At 39.9% G+C, this 19,527-nt stretch overlaps 1 protein-coding gene across 2 annotated transcripts in view; it reads right to left on the reverse strand.

Moving 5' to 3' along the window:
- LOC102798007 (zinc finger E-box-binding homeobox 1-like) overlaps positions 1 to 2,892 on the reverse strand; it is a 75,387-nt gene extending 72,495 nt beyond the window's left edge. The window contains exon 1 of one of the 2 annotated variants that reach the window (XM_006807766.2): positions 2,737 to 2,892. In XM_006807766.2, coding sequence (XP_006807829.2) covers positions 2,737 to 2,794 — 58 coding nt within the window. In that variant the 5' untranslated portion in view covers positions 2,795 to 2,892. Of the gene's footprint in view, positions 1 to 1,183; positions 1,665 to 2,736 lie in introns of those variants that run through there. The other variant, XM_006807767.3, reaches the window with a different exon arrangement.
- Positions 2,893 to 19,527: the final 16,635 nt, after the last annotated feature.

Below are 19,527 nucleotides of genomic sequence, written 5' to 3' on the forward strand. Positions count from 1 at the left end.
CAAGCATTTAATCACAACATGAATCTGCATATACCTAATTAAGATGTCATCCTCCTTAATGAGTAAAATCTAAAAAAATTACCTAAGCAACCTGAGTTATCACCTGCAAGACCAAGAATGAGGAAGTAATCCAGCTTTATTTAATTATAAAGGGTCCATTTATATGAGTATCAGGTAAGGTGAGCATTTTAACGTGACAAAGAAAGAAGCTTTTGAGGGACTGTAGTTGATTAAATCAGCAGCTGGTTGCTACATCACGGTGACGACGACCGGTTGGAGGTCATGGTACATTAGCACAGGCTAATATTTGGTACATCAGCTCTTTTAAAAATCGAAAAGATAGCTGAGGATAAACATCGTGTGTGTCACCTGGATCAAAAGGTAACAGGAAACGAAAAAGAAAACACGCACGTGTAAAGAGGAAGGGTGGAAACGAACCGAAAGGCAGAAGGCGGATGAGTTTCACCTGCAGCACATGAAAGCGCTGCGCACTGAATCACAACACCTTTTGCCATCTTGATTGTGCTCCCCATTACACGGACCGGGATGCGCTCCTTTCACGTTACAGGCTCGTTTCACCTCAAATTTTAGAGGATGTACAGAAATGAGGAGCTAAGAAGCATTCCCATCAAAAAACCGTGGCTTAAACGCCGAGATCGCCACGAGAAAATCGGTGAAAATACACCTTTATAGGTGTTGCATCACCTTGCGTACCTGGCTGTCTCCGGTCCAGAAAAAAAGCAGCAACCCCGCCTTCACTGCAGTAATGGTACTGACCGCCATTCCCTTCCGTACGCTGCTCGGGAAATTGTATAACGAACTATCAGCACAATGGATGGACACGGGAGGTTTTGACGGTGAGCCACATAATCAACACTGTTATCGCACATGGTGAGGAATAGGGGAAGAATAGCCACCTTATGCCCCGCTCATTTCCCAGAGCAGACACGCACACGGAGAGCTGTGGGGTGCACTCGAACAAACGAGGCAACCGGTCCCACAAAAAATACATAAAAGGGGGATAAATCATGTTCAAGTGGGTCAGAAAAACGTGTCGATGACATAAACACCGCCAGAATAAAGAGGGGTTGTTTAAAAAGGGGGAGACGAGCAACCATTCGAAGCTGGCATGGTGCACACGGTGAGAAGTACCAGAAATAAATATTTAAATAATCACGTCTACCTGCACAAGTTGACATTTGGAGCGGTTTTTCTGGCTCCTCACGACACGCAGAGCTTTTAGGAAACGGCGAGCAGATCCTGTTCCGTGATCGGTCGAGAGCCGCAGGTGTTATTTGTGTTTATTTATAGGCCATTGGTCAGCCCCGTTATCCGCGTTCAGGTAAACATGATGATGATGATGGTGATGATGATGATGGCTCCCGTGTAGACGCGCAGAGTCACCGTCGTGTCGTCAGCAGGAGGGGGAAAAAAGGTGCTTTCCAGCCCCTCGGCTCACAGACACACCATGCCTCATAACGGTATCCAAAAATATATATATTTATGGGTTTACTTTTTTTATTGGTGGATGCAACGAAAGAGGGGGAGAGTACAGGTAAGGAACTGGCCAATGAGGGAGTCCGGATGTAGGTGGGTGTAATAACGTTAAATTTAGACAGTCCTTTGGAGCCAAACTCTATTTACACTTTCTTTACTTCGTAAAAAGAATGAGATCGTTTTCATAATGAGATATGTGAGATAAATCCCCGCGATCCTGTATAAACACCACTAAGCAGCTAACCGGTAATTACGTATTATTTCCTTTTAATACATAAAAAGCAGCAAAAACAATATATATTTCCAGTATTGTGGCGTGTAAACAAACCCGAATTTACCAGGAAAAGAAGCAAAAGTCGAAAACGTGTAATTGAAGCAATCTGCGAGGGAATCGAGAAAAAGCAAGCCGAATAAGGAGAAAATGCTAAATGAATAAAGGTACGCTGGTTCAAACGGAGACAAAATGCATGCACGCGTGAAAACAAACTCTTCTGCAAACCTACCTACTTCTGCAGAGTAAACAATACAATATACACGCTTACCTTAAGTAAGACAGCATGTGTACTTGCAGTTGGAGCAGGGAGGGGTAAAGTGGACTTGAAATAAACATCCCATGCCTTTGCCATCACCGGAGCAGCACAAAAATAAATAAATAAATAAGTCCCATGAATCCACCACAACAGCGTGATCCACCATCCGGCCATCAAAACAACACCCATAAAGTAAAGTTATCTTCAACGGAGTGCGACCACTAGCTCCGTCAGGGGGGACCGAGCAAGCAGCAAGTTAGCATGAAACTAACTAACACCGCAACAACCTCGCCCTAAAAGCTCACACTCTCAACTACAAGCTGCGCTCAGCGGGCCACGTTGTTATGCGAAAGCCCCGCAACCTGCCGCCAAGTGCTGCCGTCGTTACAAAACTGACCAAAAAAAAAGTGGAAAAAACAAAGAGCAAAGTGGAAAATGCAAACAAGTCTAAAAGCGCTCCTCGGGTTATTCTAGCAGGCAGATAACGGTTCACTCAGTCGGGTTTGCCCCATGCACCGCTAGGCGGAGAGAGAGAAGCCAGCCAGGTATAACGGTACACCACCACACTGGGATATGAACGCACTAATACGAACCAAAACTCCCTGAAATGTGCTCCAACTAACTTCCAAAAGTCCCCAGAAGAGGCGGACAGCTCATCGACAGCCCGCCTGGCTCGACCAGCAGCGGTTACGGCGGAGTTTGGACTTACCGCTGCTCCTCCTCGGGTTCGCCTGTTTTCTGCGCTTACACCTGGGGCCATCCGCCATGATCCTCTCGCTGAGTCTGAAACGCAGCGGCTCGCAAGTCACCTCCCTCCCTCCTCCTCCTCCTGTCTCTCCCGCCTCCCCCCACCTCCTCTCTTCCTCACCCCTCCCATCCACTTTACGACATCACCTTCTTCCTCGCAGAAACACCTGGTTTGCGACAGACTGCCCGCTTTTACGGCATCACCTTCTCAAACACCTCAGCACATGGCCCCTCCTACTGGCCGCACATGGGCGAGCTGGGAGCTCAGCTGCTGCTGCTGCTAACACTGCTGCTGTGTCAGAGTGGGTCCTGCTCGCACGCTGGCTGTGCCACCCACCTGACTGCTGAGTGGGAGATTGAAAAGTGTAGCAGTAAGGTGTTTCTCTGCAGGTGGAAAAGTAGAAACGTGGCGACACAGAAGAGCTAAGGGGGGTGTCAATAAGTCACTGATAAGAAATGCTGGAGGAACACTGGGAAACATACAAGTCAAAGCCATGAACTAATTAATTAATTAAGAAGTCAGCTGGGTTTCAGTTTTCACACTTTATCAGCAAAGTGGCAAATTTATTGTTGATTAGTTACAATTGATAGTTACACTGGAGTAGTAGGTGATAATGGAAATACTCAAGTTCAAATTAGTACTCAAAGTTCCTGAGTATTTCATATTCAACTTTAGTAGTGTTATCAGAGACACACAGAAGCCATAATTTACTGTATATTACATTGTTGTGTCATTATAAATAGTCTACAGTGTTGCTGAGGTGAAGCTAATTTACCTTTTTAAATTTAACTGTAACAGTGTAGCTTGCATGGTGTGTTTTTAAAGTGTGTTCTTAAAGTCCTGGTAAACATTGTACTTTTTAGCTCATTGCATGTGCTTGATACCTGTAGTTACACTGCAGATTTAGATAATAAAGCAAACTATAGTCTAATCAATAAATGAAGCATGTTGTAAGTGCATGTGTTATATGTTAGAATATAGTAGACTGAGACTTTTTCAGTAATGTCATTTGCATGTGCATATGTATATAAAAACAGTAATGTGCTGTGGGATGATGGGAAATAAGTGCAGTAAAACATTGAAATATCTGCAAACATACATGGAAATGCAGTATATAAGATGAAAACTGAGTTTTTGCAATTCTAACGAGCACCTTTATTCTTCAGTGGTGCCTGAACTTTTTCAGTTAAGCTTTCTTGTAATTTCCTAAAGTGGTCTTTAAAATCAGTTCTTCAGGCTTCTTGAAGGACATCCAGAGTTCTTCTCTGTCGGCTGCAATTTGTTTCATTCTGTGCTTCTGTAATATTGAGATTCAGGATAGTGTTCCACTGTGTATTTTTCTATCCAGGTATACTTTTAGTGCATTGACAGTGTGTTTGGGATTATTTTCATGCTGAAATTGCTGTTTTATGGTATTGCAGAGCATTTCTCATGATGCTTCAGAGAAAAGTAGATAGATCAAATGAAGGACCAGATTTAACTCTGAGGTTCCATATGAGGTCTTTGCTGTATTTTTCATCTTTTTTCAGATTTTCAAATGAAGACAACTTTCAGATACTGTTCATCTGCTATGGATAGTTGCTTAGACTTTCAGTTTTTCTTATGTCCTCCAGTTGCACAATTTGTAATGATTTTTTTAAGGACAAACTTCATACCATGTTGGGATATGCCAATTTTTCCATTGATAGCTGAAAATCACCTTGTTGCTGTAGGTATACTATTTTATGTCTGCCAAACTGTGTTATCGTTGACATTTCTTTAGATTCAACTACATGAAACGGGAAAAAAGTCTGATAATAAAAAAATTGCTAAAGATAGAATTTAAAATTGGCTATTTGCTAAGTTTTCTGTTATTTGTAGACACTACACTGATTCATCCCACAGGTTAAGTGCTTTACATACAAAAACAGAGATTCCTCTGAAAGCAGTCAGGTGCAAGGACTGTACTAAAAATGAATGAAAAAGCAGCCGATGAGGAAAGAAAAACTATTCTAGTGAGCTTTTGTTCAAGACCACCTAAAAATAGAAGAATAGAAAAGACTGGCTGCATGGTAACAAAATATAAAAAATGAGGGAATATATTTTTATTTTGATATTTTGATTATTTGACTTTGAGATGAACACATAACTATTATGCAAAAGTTTATTTATTTATTGTATTTATTTAGTACTACTACTAAGGAAAGCATAGGCCAGCAAAGTTAATCTGATCTCAGTGCCAGCCCATATCAGTGAATTCATCATCTCATACCCTTCTACACAAAGTCACAAAGGACCTGCCAATTAACCTGCTTCACCAGGCATGCAGTTGCTATGCATCTGCAAGCCCCTTTGCAAAGACAGATGATTATCACCTAAAGGCAGCAAGCTAATACCTCATAGGAAGAAGCACTAATGCACTTTGATTTAATCTCTTCTGATTTTCTTGCTCCTGTCAGCCTATGACAAGTGCATGAAGAGAGGCGAAGGGAGGACACTCATGGGGTTTTACTCAGTTGCATCACCTGTTGTGACCACTTCTTGTATCTTATTTATATAAACTCAAATACACCTCCATATTTATTTACACTAAAAGAAGACTCTCCTCTCCCTGTCTTGTGTGTCTGTGGAAATGACAGACCCGACACCAACATCATTTACAGTTGTACACGCTTTTTTTGCTCTGTTTTTCACTGTGCAACTTTCCAGCTGCCCTGTTTGTAGCACACACACACTTGTCCACCTCAGGTCCCGGCACATCTTTTATAGAAGAGCCATGATCAGATGATGGAGCTCGGGTGTGTGTCAGCCTCCCCTGACACCGCACCCTGAACCCACTGTTCCAGCCCTCCCCTGCAGCTGAGCCACAAACCATACCCCGGCACAGTGTCATAGTAATCTTCTTTCAAGACATGTAGAGTAAAATACTATGTAAACCTGACCCAAATTAATGTGCTTGTTATTTATTTAATTAATTATAGCATCTTGTAGTTAAAAACAACTAGTTATTAAAATCAAAACCTGTGAGCTAAGAAAAAGAAATATTATGGCTGAAAAAAAATGCAAGTAGAGCAAGAGTTTTCTCTGCAGAGACAGAAGTTCATAGACAGTTTGCAGCAGGTCAGAGGAATGACCTTTAAGGTCCACTCGAGCTATTCTTGTACCTGGTGACGATCAGGTTTCCAGTTCATACATACCAGGTGCTGCTGAACACCAAGACTCTCTCAACCAGTCAGGTTCCTCTGGATGTACCGACAGCGTGTGAAGGACGGTGGATCAAGTTAGACTGAAGGAGAATAACAGGGAAACAGCGGTTACAAACAATATTTAAACACGAGAACAATCAAAACAACAATACAGAGTTGATATGCAGTTGCAACAGACCACAGTTACTTGGTAGTCTGAAGTCTTAACCTTCAGTGCTCACAGCAACATATTCTATGTGCTATAATAAAGTAGAATTTTTGCTTGTTTGTTTGTTTTAATGAAAGTTTCTTGTAAATTAGTTGCCTGAAGATAAGGAAAGGATTTCTATTTCCATGAACTTATGTTTGTAAATGTCGAGATTTTGCCCTGAATGCAAAATACAATTCAGTACTTGACAACCCTGCAGCAGATAAAGAGGCAGGGCTATTATAGTGGTCGAGAATGACTGCTGAGTATGAAAGTCATACTTTTTCATCTGTTAAATAACTCAATTTGCTGCTATGTCTGTATTTGTTTGAAGAACCACTACTTAAAGCATCACTTGAGTAAAATAGGAAAAGCTGTATTGTAAAGACTGTAGAAAAGCGTTCAGGTGTGCCCCGGGGTCCTTGTGTAAAAATAAACCTCCTCAGATTACATAAGCAAAATTCAGTGCAATAATAAAGACTTGTGTATTAGTGTAACGTATTTAGTGTTGGAAATGTCACGTGACTACAAATCCCCTTTTAAAGTGCCCCTTTCTGTCATGCACTGCATATTTTTACTAGATTGGTGCATAATACATTTTACTTGTAGGATTGAATTTGCAATTGCAAATTTGTGATCAGTCTTTGTGTCATTCCTTTTGTTCATTTTACAGACTAAATGTGTCTCAATAGCTTTAGTTTCCTGCTGAAGTGCCTTAATCTCCTCAAACTGGAAATTAAACAACTACCAGTGAAATTGGGAGGCAATATGAGCCTTTGGACAGCGGACAGTGTGACTAGTCATAGTGGGAAAACCACACTAGCAGCATTAACAATGGATGGGGTCAATCTGAGTGTTCCAGTAAAGCATGTTAGTATAACCATGAGCTAAAAACTCAGAAACCGAAGCACCTAAAGGAAAATGTAGTTTTTACATGTTTTACTGTTGTGTATCAAAATGTCTGCATTACATCAGTTTTTCTGTCATAACCCTGAACAATGCATCATAATAGACTCTCTATAAAAGAAGGAAGTAGCCACCATCACATCCGTTTTCTCGAGTGAAGCCTCAATTTAATGGCACTTTTCATATTGGGTTTTTGTAAAGCCAGAAGTCACTACACTTAGAGTAGATGGTAAAATGCTAAGGTATGAGATAATGGAAGCTGCATAAAGTATATGAGTGCCATAAATGGACACACACGCCTGCTAATTTTTGAAGTAACAGACCAATTGCATGCTATGTTATATCTTTCCACAAAACCGATGGTAGACATACTATTTGTCTTAGACTTCCATGCTCCAAAAAGCACCAAGGGAACAGGGTAAAAAGATCAATTCCAGTGTATTTAATTAGCAGAGGTGAAGCTCGGCAGACAACAATCAGCTACAGACACCAATATCAGCATGCGCTGTATGTCAAAGAAAGTGACCATGTCTCTGATTTAAGCCTTAACATTATCCAAATGGATTTGTAATAATTAAAAAACAGTCTACTTGTGCCTTTCAAACATTTTAGATTCATGGCCAAAGATAAATATTTTTTAACATCTATGGGGACAGACTAACTTACCCTTAATAAACAATCACAATAAACTGTGTGCACTGACTTTATCATCATTAATTACATGGTTCCTCCACTTTTCCTGCTATGTCAAACCAGATTATACAAATACTAAAGTGGGAGATAATCATGTTGGGAGGACATGTGAATAGAGGGAGAACACAGATTGGGCTCAGCTTGGAAAGATTTTGTTTTGCACAAATGTTAGGTTTTAGCAGATTTGTGCAAACAGACTGACCTTTGTTGCAGTTTTCAAATGGTACACAAACTTATTTACAAGTCCGGCATTTGCAGTTTAAGTGATTCACTAATCATAGGCTTGGTGTTTTAACTCCCAACCCCTACTGTTGATATGTCAAAGTGTTTTTGAGCAAGAATTCCAAGTATTGCTGACAGTAGTCAGTGTCAATGAGTGTAAATAAAATGCAAGCTTCTAAGGCAAAAGGGTTATTTATTGTCCTCTTACTACTACAAAACTTACTAATCACGAGGATTACTACAAAGCAAAATGCTCAGTGGGCATATGGGCATATGCGTGGGGAGATTAGCGGGCAGGGGATAGCTCAGTAGGAGGAGTGGTTGCCCCATGAGCAGTGGGTTGGGGTTAGAATCTACTGAACGGCTACCCTGAGGTACCCCTGAGCAAGGTACCGTCCCTACACACTGCTCCCCGGGGTTGAAAAGCAAGTAATTTCCCCACGGGATCAATAAAGTGTACATTATTATTATCAAGATGAAATACCCTCTGGGGGGAGAACTGCAAAGTCCAAAAAAAGCCTCTGAAATTTCTTCAGACCTTTGTTTAAAACTCGGGTTGTAGAGATTGAAGGAGGTGATTTTTTTACCTGACATGAATTCTTAAAAGAAAGAAAGTCAGATGTGTAAGATCTGTGCCTCATACAACTAGACACCAAGTTTTGATGGAACGCTGATCTGCTAGCGAACTCAACCTTTTAACAGTTTAAAACACCCTTTACCACATCAGCAACAGAATGTCCCACTAGCGGGATGTGAATTGGTATAGAGTTGTCTGCTATCCAGGAAGTCCTGCCCTGCTACATCATCATGTCTCTGCAGGCCACTGATGTCCTGCTGCCTGAAAAATAAAAGAGAATACGGATGCCATTATTCAATGTTAATTTGGGACTGGCATGAATATTGGGCTCAAAGGGATTTTGAGCTTTTCTTCTCTCTAGTAAATTCATGTATATATTGCTGGAAAATCCGCCTCAACGAGAAGTCAGCCAGTGAACTAGTGAGCATCGTTCTTTGAAGAATATTTCACCCTTCGGGCTAAACGTCTCTTTATTCCTTCCTCAGCAGTTTCCTTTGTCAGGTTGCAGGTAGGCTAAAGGTTAACGAGGCTGTGGATCTCACTGAGATATACAAGGAATTTAAGGCCTAAACCTGTTAGCACTTATAGTACTAACCATCTGTTTGCACATGGACAATTTTCTGCACTGAGGTAATAATATAGATTAGGAATACTTGCCCTTTAGCTGGTATAGTCAGGGGGAAAAGATTGTACACTCCAGGTATGAATAAAGTCACAAGTATACTTTCAATAAAGATATTTAGAAGTTCATTCAGTTCTGATCTTTTGCTTATTCATAGTCAGATTTGGAGGTAGCAGGCAAAAAACCTAATAAACGAGAAAATGACATGTTGACCTCACCTGTAAGACGGATTTTTTGAAGCATGAATTTTTATATTTGGTATAGGTTTAAAGTGGACCTGTTTTGCTCATTTCCACCTCCATATTTGTATTCTTTGATTTTATTAGAGTACATTTGAATCATTTAAAGTTGTTGTTTTTTTAAATCCTTATCAGTCTTATAGTGGGCCTCAATTTATCCGCCATCTGAATCAAAACAAACTTTTTCTGTTTGACTGCTGCTTGCAAAAAGAAGGTCTGAAGGTGCATCTTCTCTGATCAGTGTGATGAGCTTAAATGTACAAATAAACTACCAGAAAGTGTGAATGAAGTGTTTAGAGAGGTGTGAAGCCTGAGCCTTTGGATCACTTGCATCCATCATTATAACAGTAATTATATATATACCACACAACCTTAATGGTTTTAATGGTGAATAATGGAAACATGTGAAGTGAGGTTAAAAGTTGTGGAGCACTTTTGAAATGCTAATGCAATGGTAATGTTAAAAGCTGACACCAACACAACAGGGGCTAAAATTGTGCAATAAACCTACATTGGTGCCTTTGATGCCAGATCTATTTTATTCTAACGTCACATGTTGGTCCTCTTAGGGTTCATCTTTGAAGCAGGTCTGTTGTTCACTACTTGATGTTTTATTTTAATGTGTGGTACATAGGTTAGTGTAAGAAAAGACAAAGGTTTTCCATAGCTCTGTCTTTGATATGTTAATCGACCCAAACATGTAGCATTTCCTCAGAAGAAATCAATTAACTTTGACTCTACTGTCCTCCAGTCCAGGACTGTTGAGGGGGTTTCATGTCCAAAAGATGAATAATGTAATTTTTCTGTCATGATGAGTGATGTGAGTACAAATCACTCGTCTCGATGAGTAGCTGGGGAGATGATAATGGTGAGTCCTCACGCAGAGTTTATATGGCAGGAGGAGAGACAAAGATTATTCATCCTATCTCTTGGTCAGTCTTTCCATTTAGGATAAGCTGTAAAGACTACAAAGCTGCATTACATTATGAATGAAGAGTCGGGCATGAACGTGAAATAAAGGGAACTAGCTGCTGAGAAACGTTAACTTTATGACAAGGTTAATTAAAGGCTTCCTCTCGAAGCCTCGGTGGAGATATAACCTTGTAATAAATGTCTTTACCGAGCGATATGGCTGTAATGGTCGTTTTCAATGATTCATTAATCTGTTGAAGGGAACCTGGGGTATTTCTAAAGCTTCATTACTTGCTTTCCATGAAATAGAAAACATCATTTTATTGATCATTCATTGACTGAAACAGTTAAGAGTTTAAATTCTTTCTCCCCCGCATGTCAGATTTCCTCATGTTACCTGAGATAAGGGCTTGTTTGACAGGCCAAAGTCTGAGGGGCGTTTTGGCAACAGACAGGTAAACCAGGGTCAGTTTATTGAGTGCTCACCCAGGTGTGTGTGTGTGTGTGCATGTGTAGAGTTTATGTTTGTGCTATTGTATATTTTCCATCAATGTCACAACTATTTAAACATCATCAGGAAAACAAATGATGGGTTCAGATGCCACAATATCTTGAAACACACAAACACACAGTTTATTCAAATACAAATACATAAAAATGAAGATGTTTGCATTAATTTCTCCAAGTAAAATTTGAATTTAGACCTTTAATCCACTTGTAGGTCTTTTTCCATTTTGTTTTATAGGCTGCATATTAGCAGGCTTAGCAGGTCCTGTTTTCCTTTTCAACAAGATAGCTCGAATAATGATGTATTATACAAATGTTATTATTGGGAGCATAACTGGGAGTGTCTGATGGCCAATTCTGTCAGTCTGCCCCAGGGCAGCTGTGGCTACAACTGTAGATTGCCTCCACCAGTGTGTGAATGTGAGAGTGAATGAATAGTGGAATTGTAAAGCGCTTTGGGTGCCATGAAAAGCGCTATATAAATGCAATCCATTATTATTATTATTATAATTCATTATCATTTACTTATTAAAATGCCCCAAATATTTGATAACAAAAATGCCATCATTACCTGCACAACAATGCAAATAAAATCTTAACATATGCTTAAATTCAGTCAGTAATGCTTTTAAAATTGAATGATTCACTGTTTTTTTGCTATTAAAGACTCTACCATCTCCTTAGTAGCTCATATAATTTACACAATTTACACTCATCTGGTCAGCAGCAGAAAATGAGTGGTTGGATGAATTAGCAAGGGTTTGGTCCTTTCAGTTCTGCAAACAATGCGTGTAAGGTGGCATTGCTCTAAAACCACTGTGCACCCACACTGAAGATTTACTGGTAAGGCCTACCAGACACAAGCCTCTGTTTAAAATTAACATTTCTTATTGGAAAACCGATAAAGCAAACACAAATAGACACAAAATGACTCCAAAGATATTGCAAAAACAATCAGAAAGAGAAAAGAAGGCACCAAGGACTCCAAATGACCACAGAGCAGCAGGAAAAAAACTAGTGTGAGAAAAACCACAAACGATGAAAGACGCAGGCAGATCACAGGGAGATTAAAAGCTTTAAGACAAAGACACTAAACAAACCCAAATACACAGCTACATCCTTGTTGCTCATTCTCACCTTCTCTCTAGTTTCAGAGTCCAGCTTCTGTGTAGGAAGGTGGGGAATCTTTTACCATCCCATGAGGAGGGGCCTGCTGTCTTATAATTTGCTCATTGTACATGGACTTATGCAGCACTGCACAAGTAGACCAGCAGAGTTCAAAGCTATAGTTGGTGAACGCAGAGCCAGATATTCAGATAATTTTCTCAGGAGTTAGGGAGCAAAAATTAAAATTATAACTAAGACTAAAGCTCCATGTCTGCAGTGAAAAGAGCTGATTGTTTGCTAACACATTAGCTAAGACCTTTAAAACTTGCTCATATTTGTTTATGCTGTGTTGGGGTTGTGCTCTTGTGCTTTTCTGCCCTCTGGCAGCGAAAAATGGATCAGTGCAGCTTTGTGGTTACAAATACACACACACACACGCACACACACACAATACATCAACACCACAACATTCATTTCCTGTCCTCCTCACATCACACTGGTGATCAATAGACTCATGTGCACTTCAGGTGATGTGTGTGGCGATAACCTGGCCTGTTTTCTTGCTCTCAGCAGAGATAATGGTGAATCTTTAGAGCCAGTGTAATGAGTCACATGCGGAAGCGGGAGCGACTCGTGTCATTTTGCATCACTTCATTTTCTTTGGGGCCAGACAGTCTGTGTTTTTTGTGCATGTATTAGCGTGCCACTGTGTGGGCCTTTACATGTGCATTAGTTTGCGTTCATTGCATGTGTGTGTGTGTAAAGCAGTGCTCATCCTGAGGCTCTGCCTGCTGTTCAAGCCCATACCTGGAGGCTGACCTCATTTATTGTAGCACGCATCTCTGGACACATGGAAATCATGTGATTAAGCCCTTCTGACTCCATATGGAGCAAAAGGCTCTTGCTGAATGTCCTGCCCACAGTATTATGAAAGTGGCCATTTTGAGCTTTGTGCAAGGAAACCTAAGCTCCTCTACACTTTCTCTGTCTCTCTATATTTATCAGGTTTACCATCCAGCCCCTTGTCACAGGTTGCATTAACCTTATTAACAGGGATGTTGCACTCTAAAAGTCCTTCAGCTCAGAAATAATCACTTTCAATTCTTTACATTTGTTATAATCATCTCACCATTTCACCCATTTTCATAAGATATTTACAGTTGACCCTAGAAAGCTTCTCTATCTATGTGGAAAAACACATTACCAATAAATAATAATACAAAAAAAAGCCTACATGCACAAACCATGTGTTTAGAAACATCTCTATAGAAAAACACTCAATAGATCACAGTCAGTGGTACAAGCTGTCATTGTACAGATAAATTCTGATGTTCTGATCAATGGAAAAAACATCCTGCTAGGGAGTCAGGAGAGCAACCCAGGTGATATAATAAAATGTGAGCCTTTATTTGACTGTTATTCAGAAAAGTAGAAACGTTAAACGTAAGAAAAAGAATCTGATCTGAAACAACCACAGACCACAAGCAGGAGTTAACGGAGACACAGGTGCAAACAGGCAACAAGTGAATGAATGAATCAAATACAGTTGAAACTACTGAAGCAAGGGAATAAAGCAGCAACAAGTAAAGCTGTGGTAAGACACACAAGAATCTTTCAAAATAAAACAGGAAGTGACCAGGTGGGACATAAACAATGATGCATGTAGTCCAAATCTAAAAATGATTATGAAGACAGGGGAACAGAGGAAACAGGAGAAAGTAGAAACACAAAAACTTTGCTTGTGACTGTAGTTTTCAACCAGGTGAAGATATCATCAGGTGGTTTCCAACCTTAATTGGATGTTTCAACCATGAACCGCAATGTCCTTCAACTAATGGCCAGTCATTGCCCACCATCCTCCTGGCTTAGAGGTCAACTCCTCCCACTTATTTTAGAGCTAGCAAGATTTTCGTTCTGCTGCATCCCCCCAATCTGCATGCTGCTATCATATGACTATAAGACACCACAAAAATAAAATGCCAAAAAGTAAAAAAAAAAACTCCGTTGTCATTGTTTAGAATGATATTAATCTTTAAATTGTATGCAAATTATATATTAATTTCCATCTGTCATCCATTTTTAACCACTTGTCCAATGAGGTGTTGTGTTACAGGCGGTTTAGAAATTAACCAAGTTGATACTGGGAGAGAAATGGGGCACATCTGGACAGGTTATCAGTCCATCGCAGAGCTAGACAGTCGGTCAAATTCACATCCAGATTTACAGCTAATTTAGGATCAGTAATTAACCTTAATGTGCATGTCTTCGGAGTCAGAAGCACCCAGAGGAAACAAAAAGGCCCCAGCCAACCAGGTGTGCTATTTAATAAAGTATAGAATGTCCAAAAAAGGACTATTTGATGAATAAAAGTGAAACAAACAAGAAAAATCACTCATGTGTTCAAACAGATTGATGACCTTTTACACCTGACAAAACGCTTTGGAACCTTAACACTTAATGACAGTGATTTTTTGGGAGGGGGCTCTATTTTTCAGCTGTTTCCCAGTGTGCTATACAAAGCACACTGTCAACGCTTTGCTGTGTAATTTTCAATCTAATTGTAAAGTCTTTACTGAGTCCAAATGCGCAATGTCCCATATCAATGAATGTACACAAAGACACCTGTGCCAGCATTTTAATCACACCCTATGTTAGACCTTTTGCCGCAGCTGCACTGCAGTAGCTTGCATTAACACCGAGTATAAGCTCAGTGGGCATATGCGTGGGAAGATGAAATACTCTTTGCACACAGGCATGAAAACTATGTCAAATTAAGCCACTTACTCTGGTGAAATGCACTCATATCTATGAAATTTCCATAGAAATGAATTACAGCTGTGACATCTTTACCCTGACTTCGGTTCTTCACGTTTCACTGACACATTAAATGATTCTTTTTTTGTACATTTGTTTGTGCTTCTGTGTATTTGTTCCTTTTAATTTTTTCTCCCAGAATTCAGGAGGTTAATATATTATTCCAAAGTCATCCCTTAGGGTCCCAGCAATGATCTCACCCTGCCTCTGCCTCAGTCTATGACGGTACAGAAAGCAGCGCTCAGTGTCTGAGCAGATAAGTCACTGCTCAGACACACTCTGTGACTCATCCCACTTGATATTATTGAAGATGAAAGTCAGACTTTCTGCTTGTCACACTTTCACATTTACTGGAAGGAAAGGAAAGGGTTCAAAGAAAGGAAAGAACATCCTGATTTATTATTGATGCAGTAAATAGAATTACTGGCTGACCTCACTTGTTGCAAGATGAATAAACATCAAGTGCCTGTAATCTTTTATGGCTAAGTTTTAGTCTAATGTCAATGATTAGATTTTTTCTACAAATCTGAATTGTGAAAAAAAATCCAGTCATCTTTTCAGTCTCACTTTCTACCCAGATGTTAACAAATTATTCAGCTACAGGCTAATGCAACTGTGTTATTAACTGAGGATTGTTTATGGTGATATCTGTTAAATTTTTTGCACTTTTTTTTCCTTTTTATTAATTTGAATGGCTATTTACAATACATGTTTAACTCACTAGCTCACTCATTAGGTGCTCTTCACCAGTTGGGGCCTTTTTGCCTTTAGAATAGATTTACTTATTTCTGGCAAAGAAGCATTTCTCAGAGATTTTGGTCTGTATAGACATGAAAGCTTGAAAGGTGCTCTACTGGATTGAGATCTGGTAGCTGGAGAGTGTATTTGAGTTGGAGGCAGTCATCAGAAGATGGTACACTGTGGTCATAAAGGGAAGGACATGGTCAGCAACAATACCGAGGTAGGCTGTGGCATTTAAACAATGCTCAGTTGGTACCAAGGCGCCCAAAATGTGCCAAGAATACATCCCCCGAAACCATCACACCACCACCAGGCACCAGTCTGAATCATTGATACAAGGCAGGAGGAATCCATGCTGTCACGTTGTTTATGCCAAATTCTGACATTAGCACGAATGTCAGCAGAAATCGAGACTCATCAGACACAGCAAAGTTTCATCTATTGTTCTGAAAACGTATGGAAGCTAACTCAAAATGGACAATACATAATTTGCATATTCAAACATATTGTCAATGTAAATAATCTTTTATTACATGTCAGCTGATCGTGTTGCTATGAGTCACAGGCAACAATATTTAGGAGCAATTAATGTTTACACTAAATCTCATGAAAGTCTATCTCATAGTTCTTGAGATAATTCAGTGTGGACTGAAGTGTGGGACGAGCTGTCATTGATCCACAGTGACGTGCTGTTAAGATGACAAACAAACATGGCGATGAATTATATGCTGAAAGCTAAAATGTCACAAAATAACACACAACTTGTCCAAGACTGTTATAGAAGAAATACAGCTCTATAAAGGAAGTGTTTATATCTGTCAGTACTAACTAAGCTAAGACAGTTTTGACATTGCTTTCACCAACAGAGAGTCAGCTTGGGTCATTTCCATTACCTCCACCCATTAGATCTTGATAGGTACTTGTAAACACACTTAAATTGCTGTATTTGAATCCACTGAGCACGATTCATCAGCTCAGAGGTAACACCCCCCTGCTCTCAGCTTCGCCCTGCCATCACCCTCAGATCAGCAGAAGCCATCTAGCCTCCACTCCTCACTGTTTTGACACTAATTGCACTTTGTCGAGATCAAACTGACTCGCTGTGTTTTCTCCACTCAGCCCAAAATTCATTCTGACACTTGATAGTCAGTGAAAGGGGCTTCATATCTCACACATCAGACAGGTATGTAGCGTGATGTGATAAAAGCTGACTTTAATATTCAAACCTCTTAACCCCCCCCCCCCCCCCCCCCCCCCCCCACACACACACACACACACATACACACACACACACACACTACCCGCAACAGCTCCTCTCAACTTTAGAACAGCACTTTAGTCTTCCAGGTCACGTTCAAAGTGGGTGAAAGCACCAGCAGTGTGTGATGAACTCTTACTGCAGATGAAGATTTACTATCTGTTGTGTTGATTTTCTGCACTTCCGAGTAAAATAAGTATTCAAAAGATTTATTATGACTTAGAATTCAAATTCAAAGTGGTCACGAGGAGCTCTTAGTGAATCTTTCTCCAGGAGCTTTGAGGAAGTCCTCTGTGTTTGCAGCTCTACTAGTGAAGTGATCTCCGATGGTTCATTAGTGCACACACACTGAAGCAAAATACAGGAAATTGAATCTTAAACACACAGAACTTGTTTTAGATTAAAAAACAACAACAACAACAAAAACAAAACAAAAAACGAATTTCACTTAATGTAAAAAGAGCAAGATCAGATGTTAGCGGTGGTCCCCAACCCCCGGGCCACGGACCGGTACTGGTCCGTGAGTCGTTTGGTACCAGGCCACAAGAGTTGAGGCTCGGGTGTGAAATTTATGGTTTTCAGGGTTTTTATCATTATTTTTTTTATCGTTTTTATCGCAAACACAGTTTCCCTGGGTCTTTTACTGTGTGCTATGAATAAATCTTCTTTTTTTTGGTACCGGTACTGGTTTTATCTTGTTGTATTTATCCGCGACACCTTAAAGGCCGGTCCGTGAAAATATTGTCCGACATAAACCGGTCCGTGGCGCAGAAAAGGTTGGGGACCGCTGTCCTACAGAACTGCAGTCAGTCTTATAAATGCTCTAACACACAGTCTTCTACATGTGGACACCGTGCAGTCATATTTCAGAATAAGTTTGGAAATGAGCTTCATTATTTATTTGCTAACATTTAATTGGAAATATAGTGCTTTCTAGTCATCTGTTGTAATAAAGTGTTTAATAAGAATACAACAAAGCTGAAAATATGACTGACTATATGACGATATGAATAAGAACAATACTGTCATTGGAGTGGCAGAGACACCTCTGTCTTCTAAATAGTTTTACCCCAGGGGCAAATCACCGTGGACCCAAATTGTTTAGCACTGTATTTGGCCTCTGCAGTTATGGCTGCCAGTACACTTTGTAGGCTCATATAATAGCTGAAAAGACAATTGGAGATTATGCATCAGAATTTCAGGAGCGGGACCACGCCTCCAAACACGCTCCTTCCGGTTGTCATCTACATAGGTTCCCCCAGTTCTGCAAGCTGTTCATTCTCATTTACGTGCCCCACCCTTCCACCCTCCCTGCTTGTTTTCAGTTCTTTAACTTCTTCACTTCTATTTAGTACACGGAGATCTGCCAGGCGCGGGAGCCGCCGCCAGTCCCCTTCGAGGCCTTCCCCAAACCGCAGCTCAATTCATGTCCATGCATTCACCTTTACCTACTAAAACACTGTCAAACCTAAAACGAGGATGTGGGCCCAGCTAGTGAAATGCTAATAAAATGTAAGGTGATGCTGTTGTATCTGTCTGGTTGTAGAGAAATAATTCTATAAAGTTCAGCTGGAAAGACAGTAATGCTTGCAAGTCCTCCTTTGCTCTTTGTGTTTTGTTTCATCCAACTTTTTTCTCTAGTTTCAGTCTCAACCCACATGTAAACAGCACCAGAAGACCAACAACCTCTTTAACTCATAATTAACCCAAAATATTGCCAGACACCATCTCCGGGCCTGCAGGATGTCTCCTGGCTTTTCTTTTTCTTTTTGCCCTTCTATGTCTACCTTGCCAGGAGCGCTGGCAACACCTAGAACAGGGGAAGTGCATAAAGGATTAAATTATGAATGGAGATGCAGAGAGGCAGAAGAAATGGCTGTGATAATAGCACGACAGCATATTTAATTTGCAGATAATTGCACTTTGGGGGCTTTTAAGAGGCTCGTCTCACACTGGCATTTTTAATGAATTAGGCAAATGATGGCTTACAGGACAGAAAAAAAACATAAAACATAAACATAAAAGAACCATGGCTAGGATTGGGTCAGCCGTTTTAATCATTCAGATTGTGGTGAAAAGGGAAACCGGGCCTTTGCAAAACCAAAAATGTTACATGTGACTTTAGCATTATAAGGGACAGCGATGTGTAAATGTTTAGGTGACGGTGGGTAAATGAGAAAATTGTATTTTTTTAATGAAAAGAAGTCAGTGACATGATTGCAGTGAAACACACAGAGTTTGCTGCTCTTCCATGTAATCTCTGCAAGGTTTTTATAGTGTAATATTTTCCAGTACTTCTTTTTAATATTACAATTTACTTTTAAATTTCATTTTCATTTCAGTTTAGTTTTGGTTAGTTTCTAGACCTGGTTTCAGAATTCATTTTAGCTTTCGTTATTATGATACGTGTGGTATTTGTCACATTTCAGCAGTTTAGAAAAACACATTCAACACAACAACTTACTGTAATGACTCGACACTTCGTCGGAAACCCCGGTGCTATTAAACACAGTCATCTCTTCTTCAGGCTGTTTGTATTAACAGACTTGACAAAAGTGTTTTCCAGTATGTTGTATTTTACCCCAATTCAGTCATTCAGTGCATTTTCATTTTGGTTAATTAAAGTGTTTATTTGAATATTTGGATTTAGTTTATTTAGTTAACTAAAATCAGTAAAGCCAATTTATTTAAATTAAATTGTTATAATAGCCTGTTTAAATCTAATTATGGGTTTTCAGACTTTCTAAATCGACTCCAAAAGCTCGTGTTTCTGAAAAGGTTC

This window comes from Neolamprologus brichardi, chromosome 18, assembly GCF_056152115.1.
Source record: "Neolamprologus brichardi isolate AB-2024 chromosome 18, ASM5615211v1, whole genome shotgun sequence".
NCBI lineage: Eukaryota > Metazoa > Chordata > Actinopteri > Cichliformes > Cichlidae > Neolamprologus > Neolamprologus brichardi.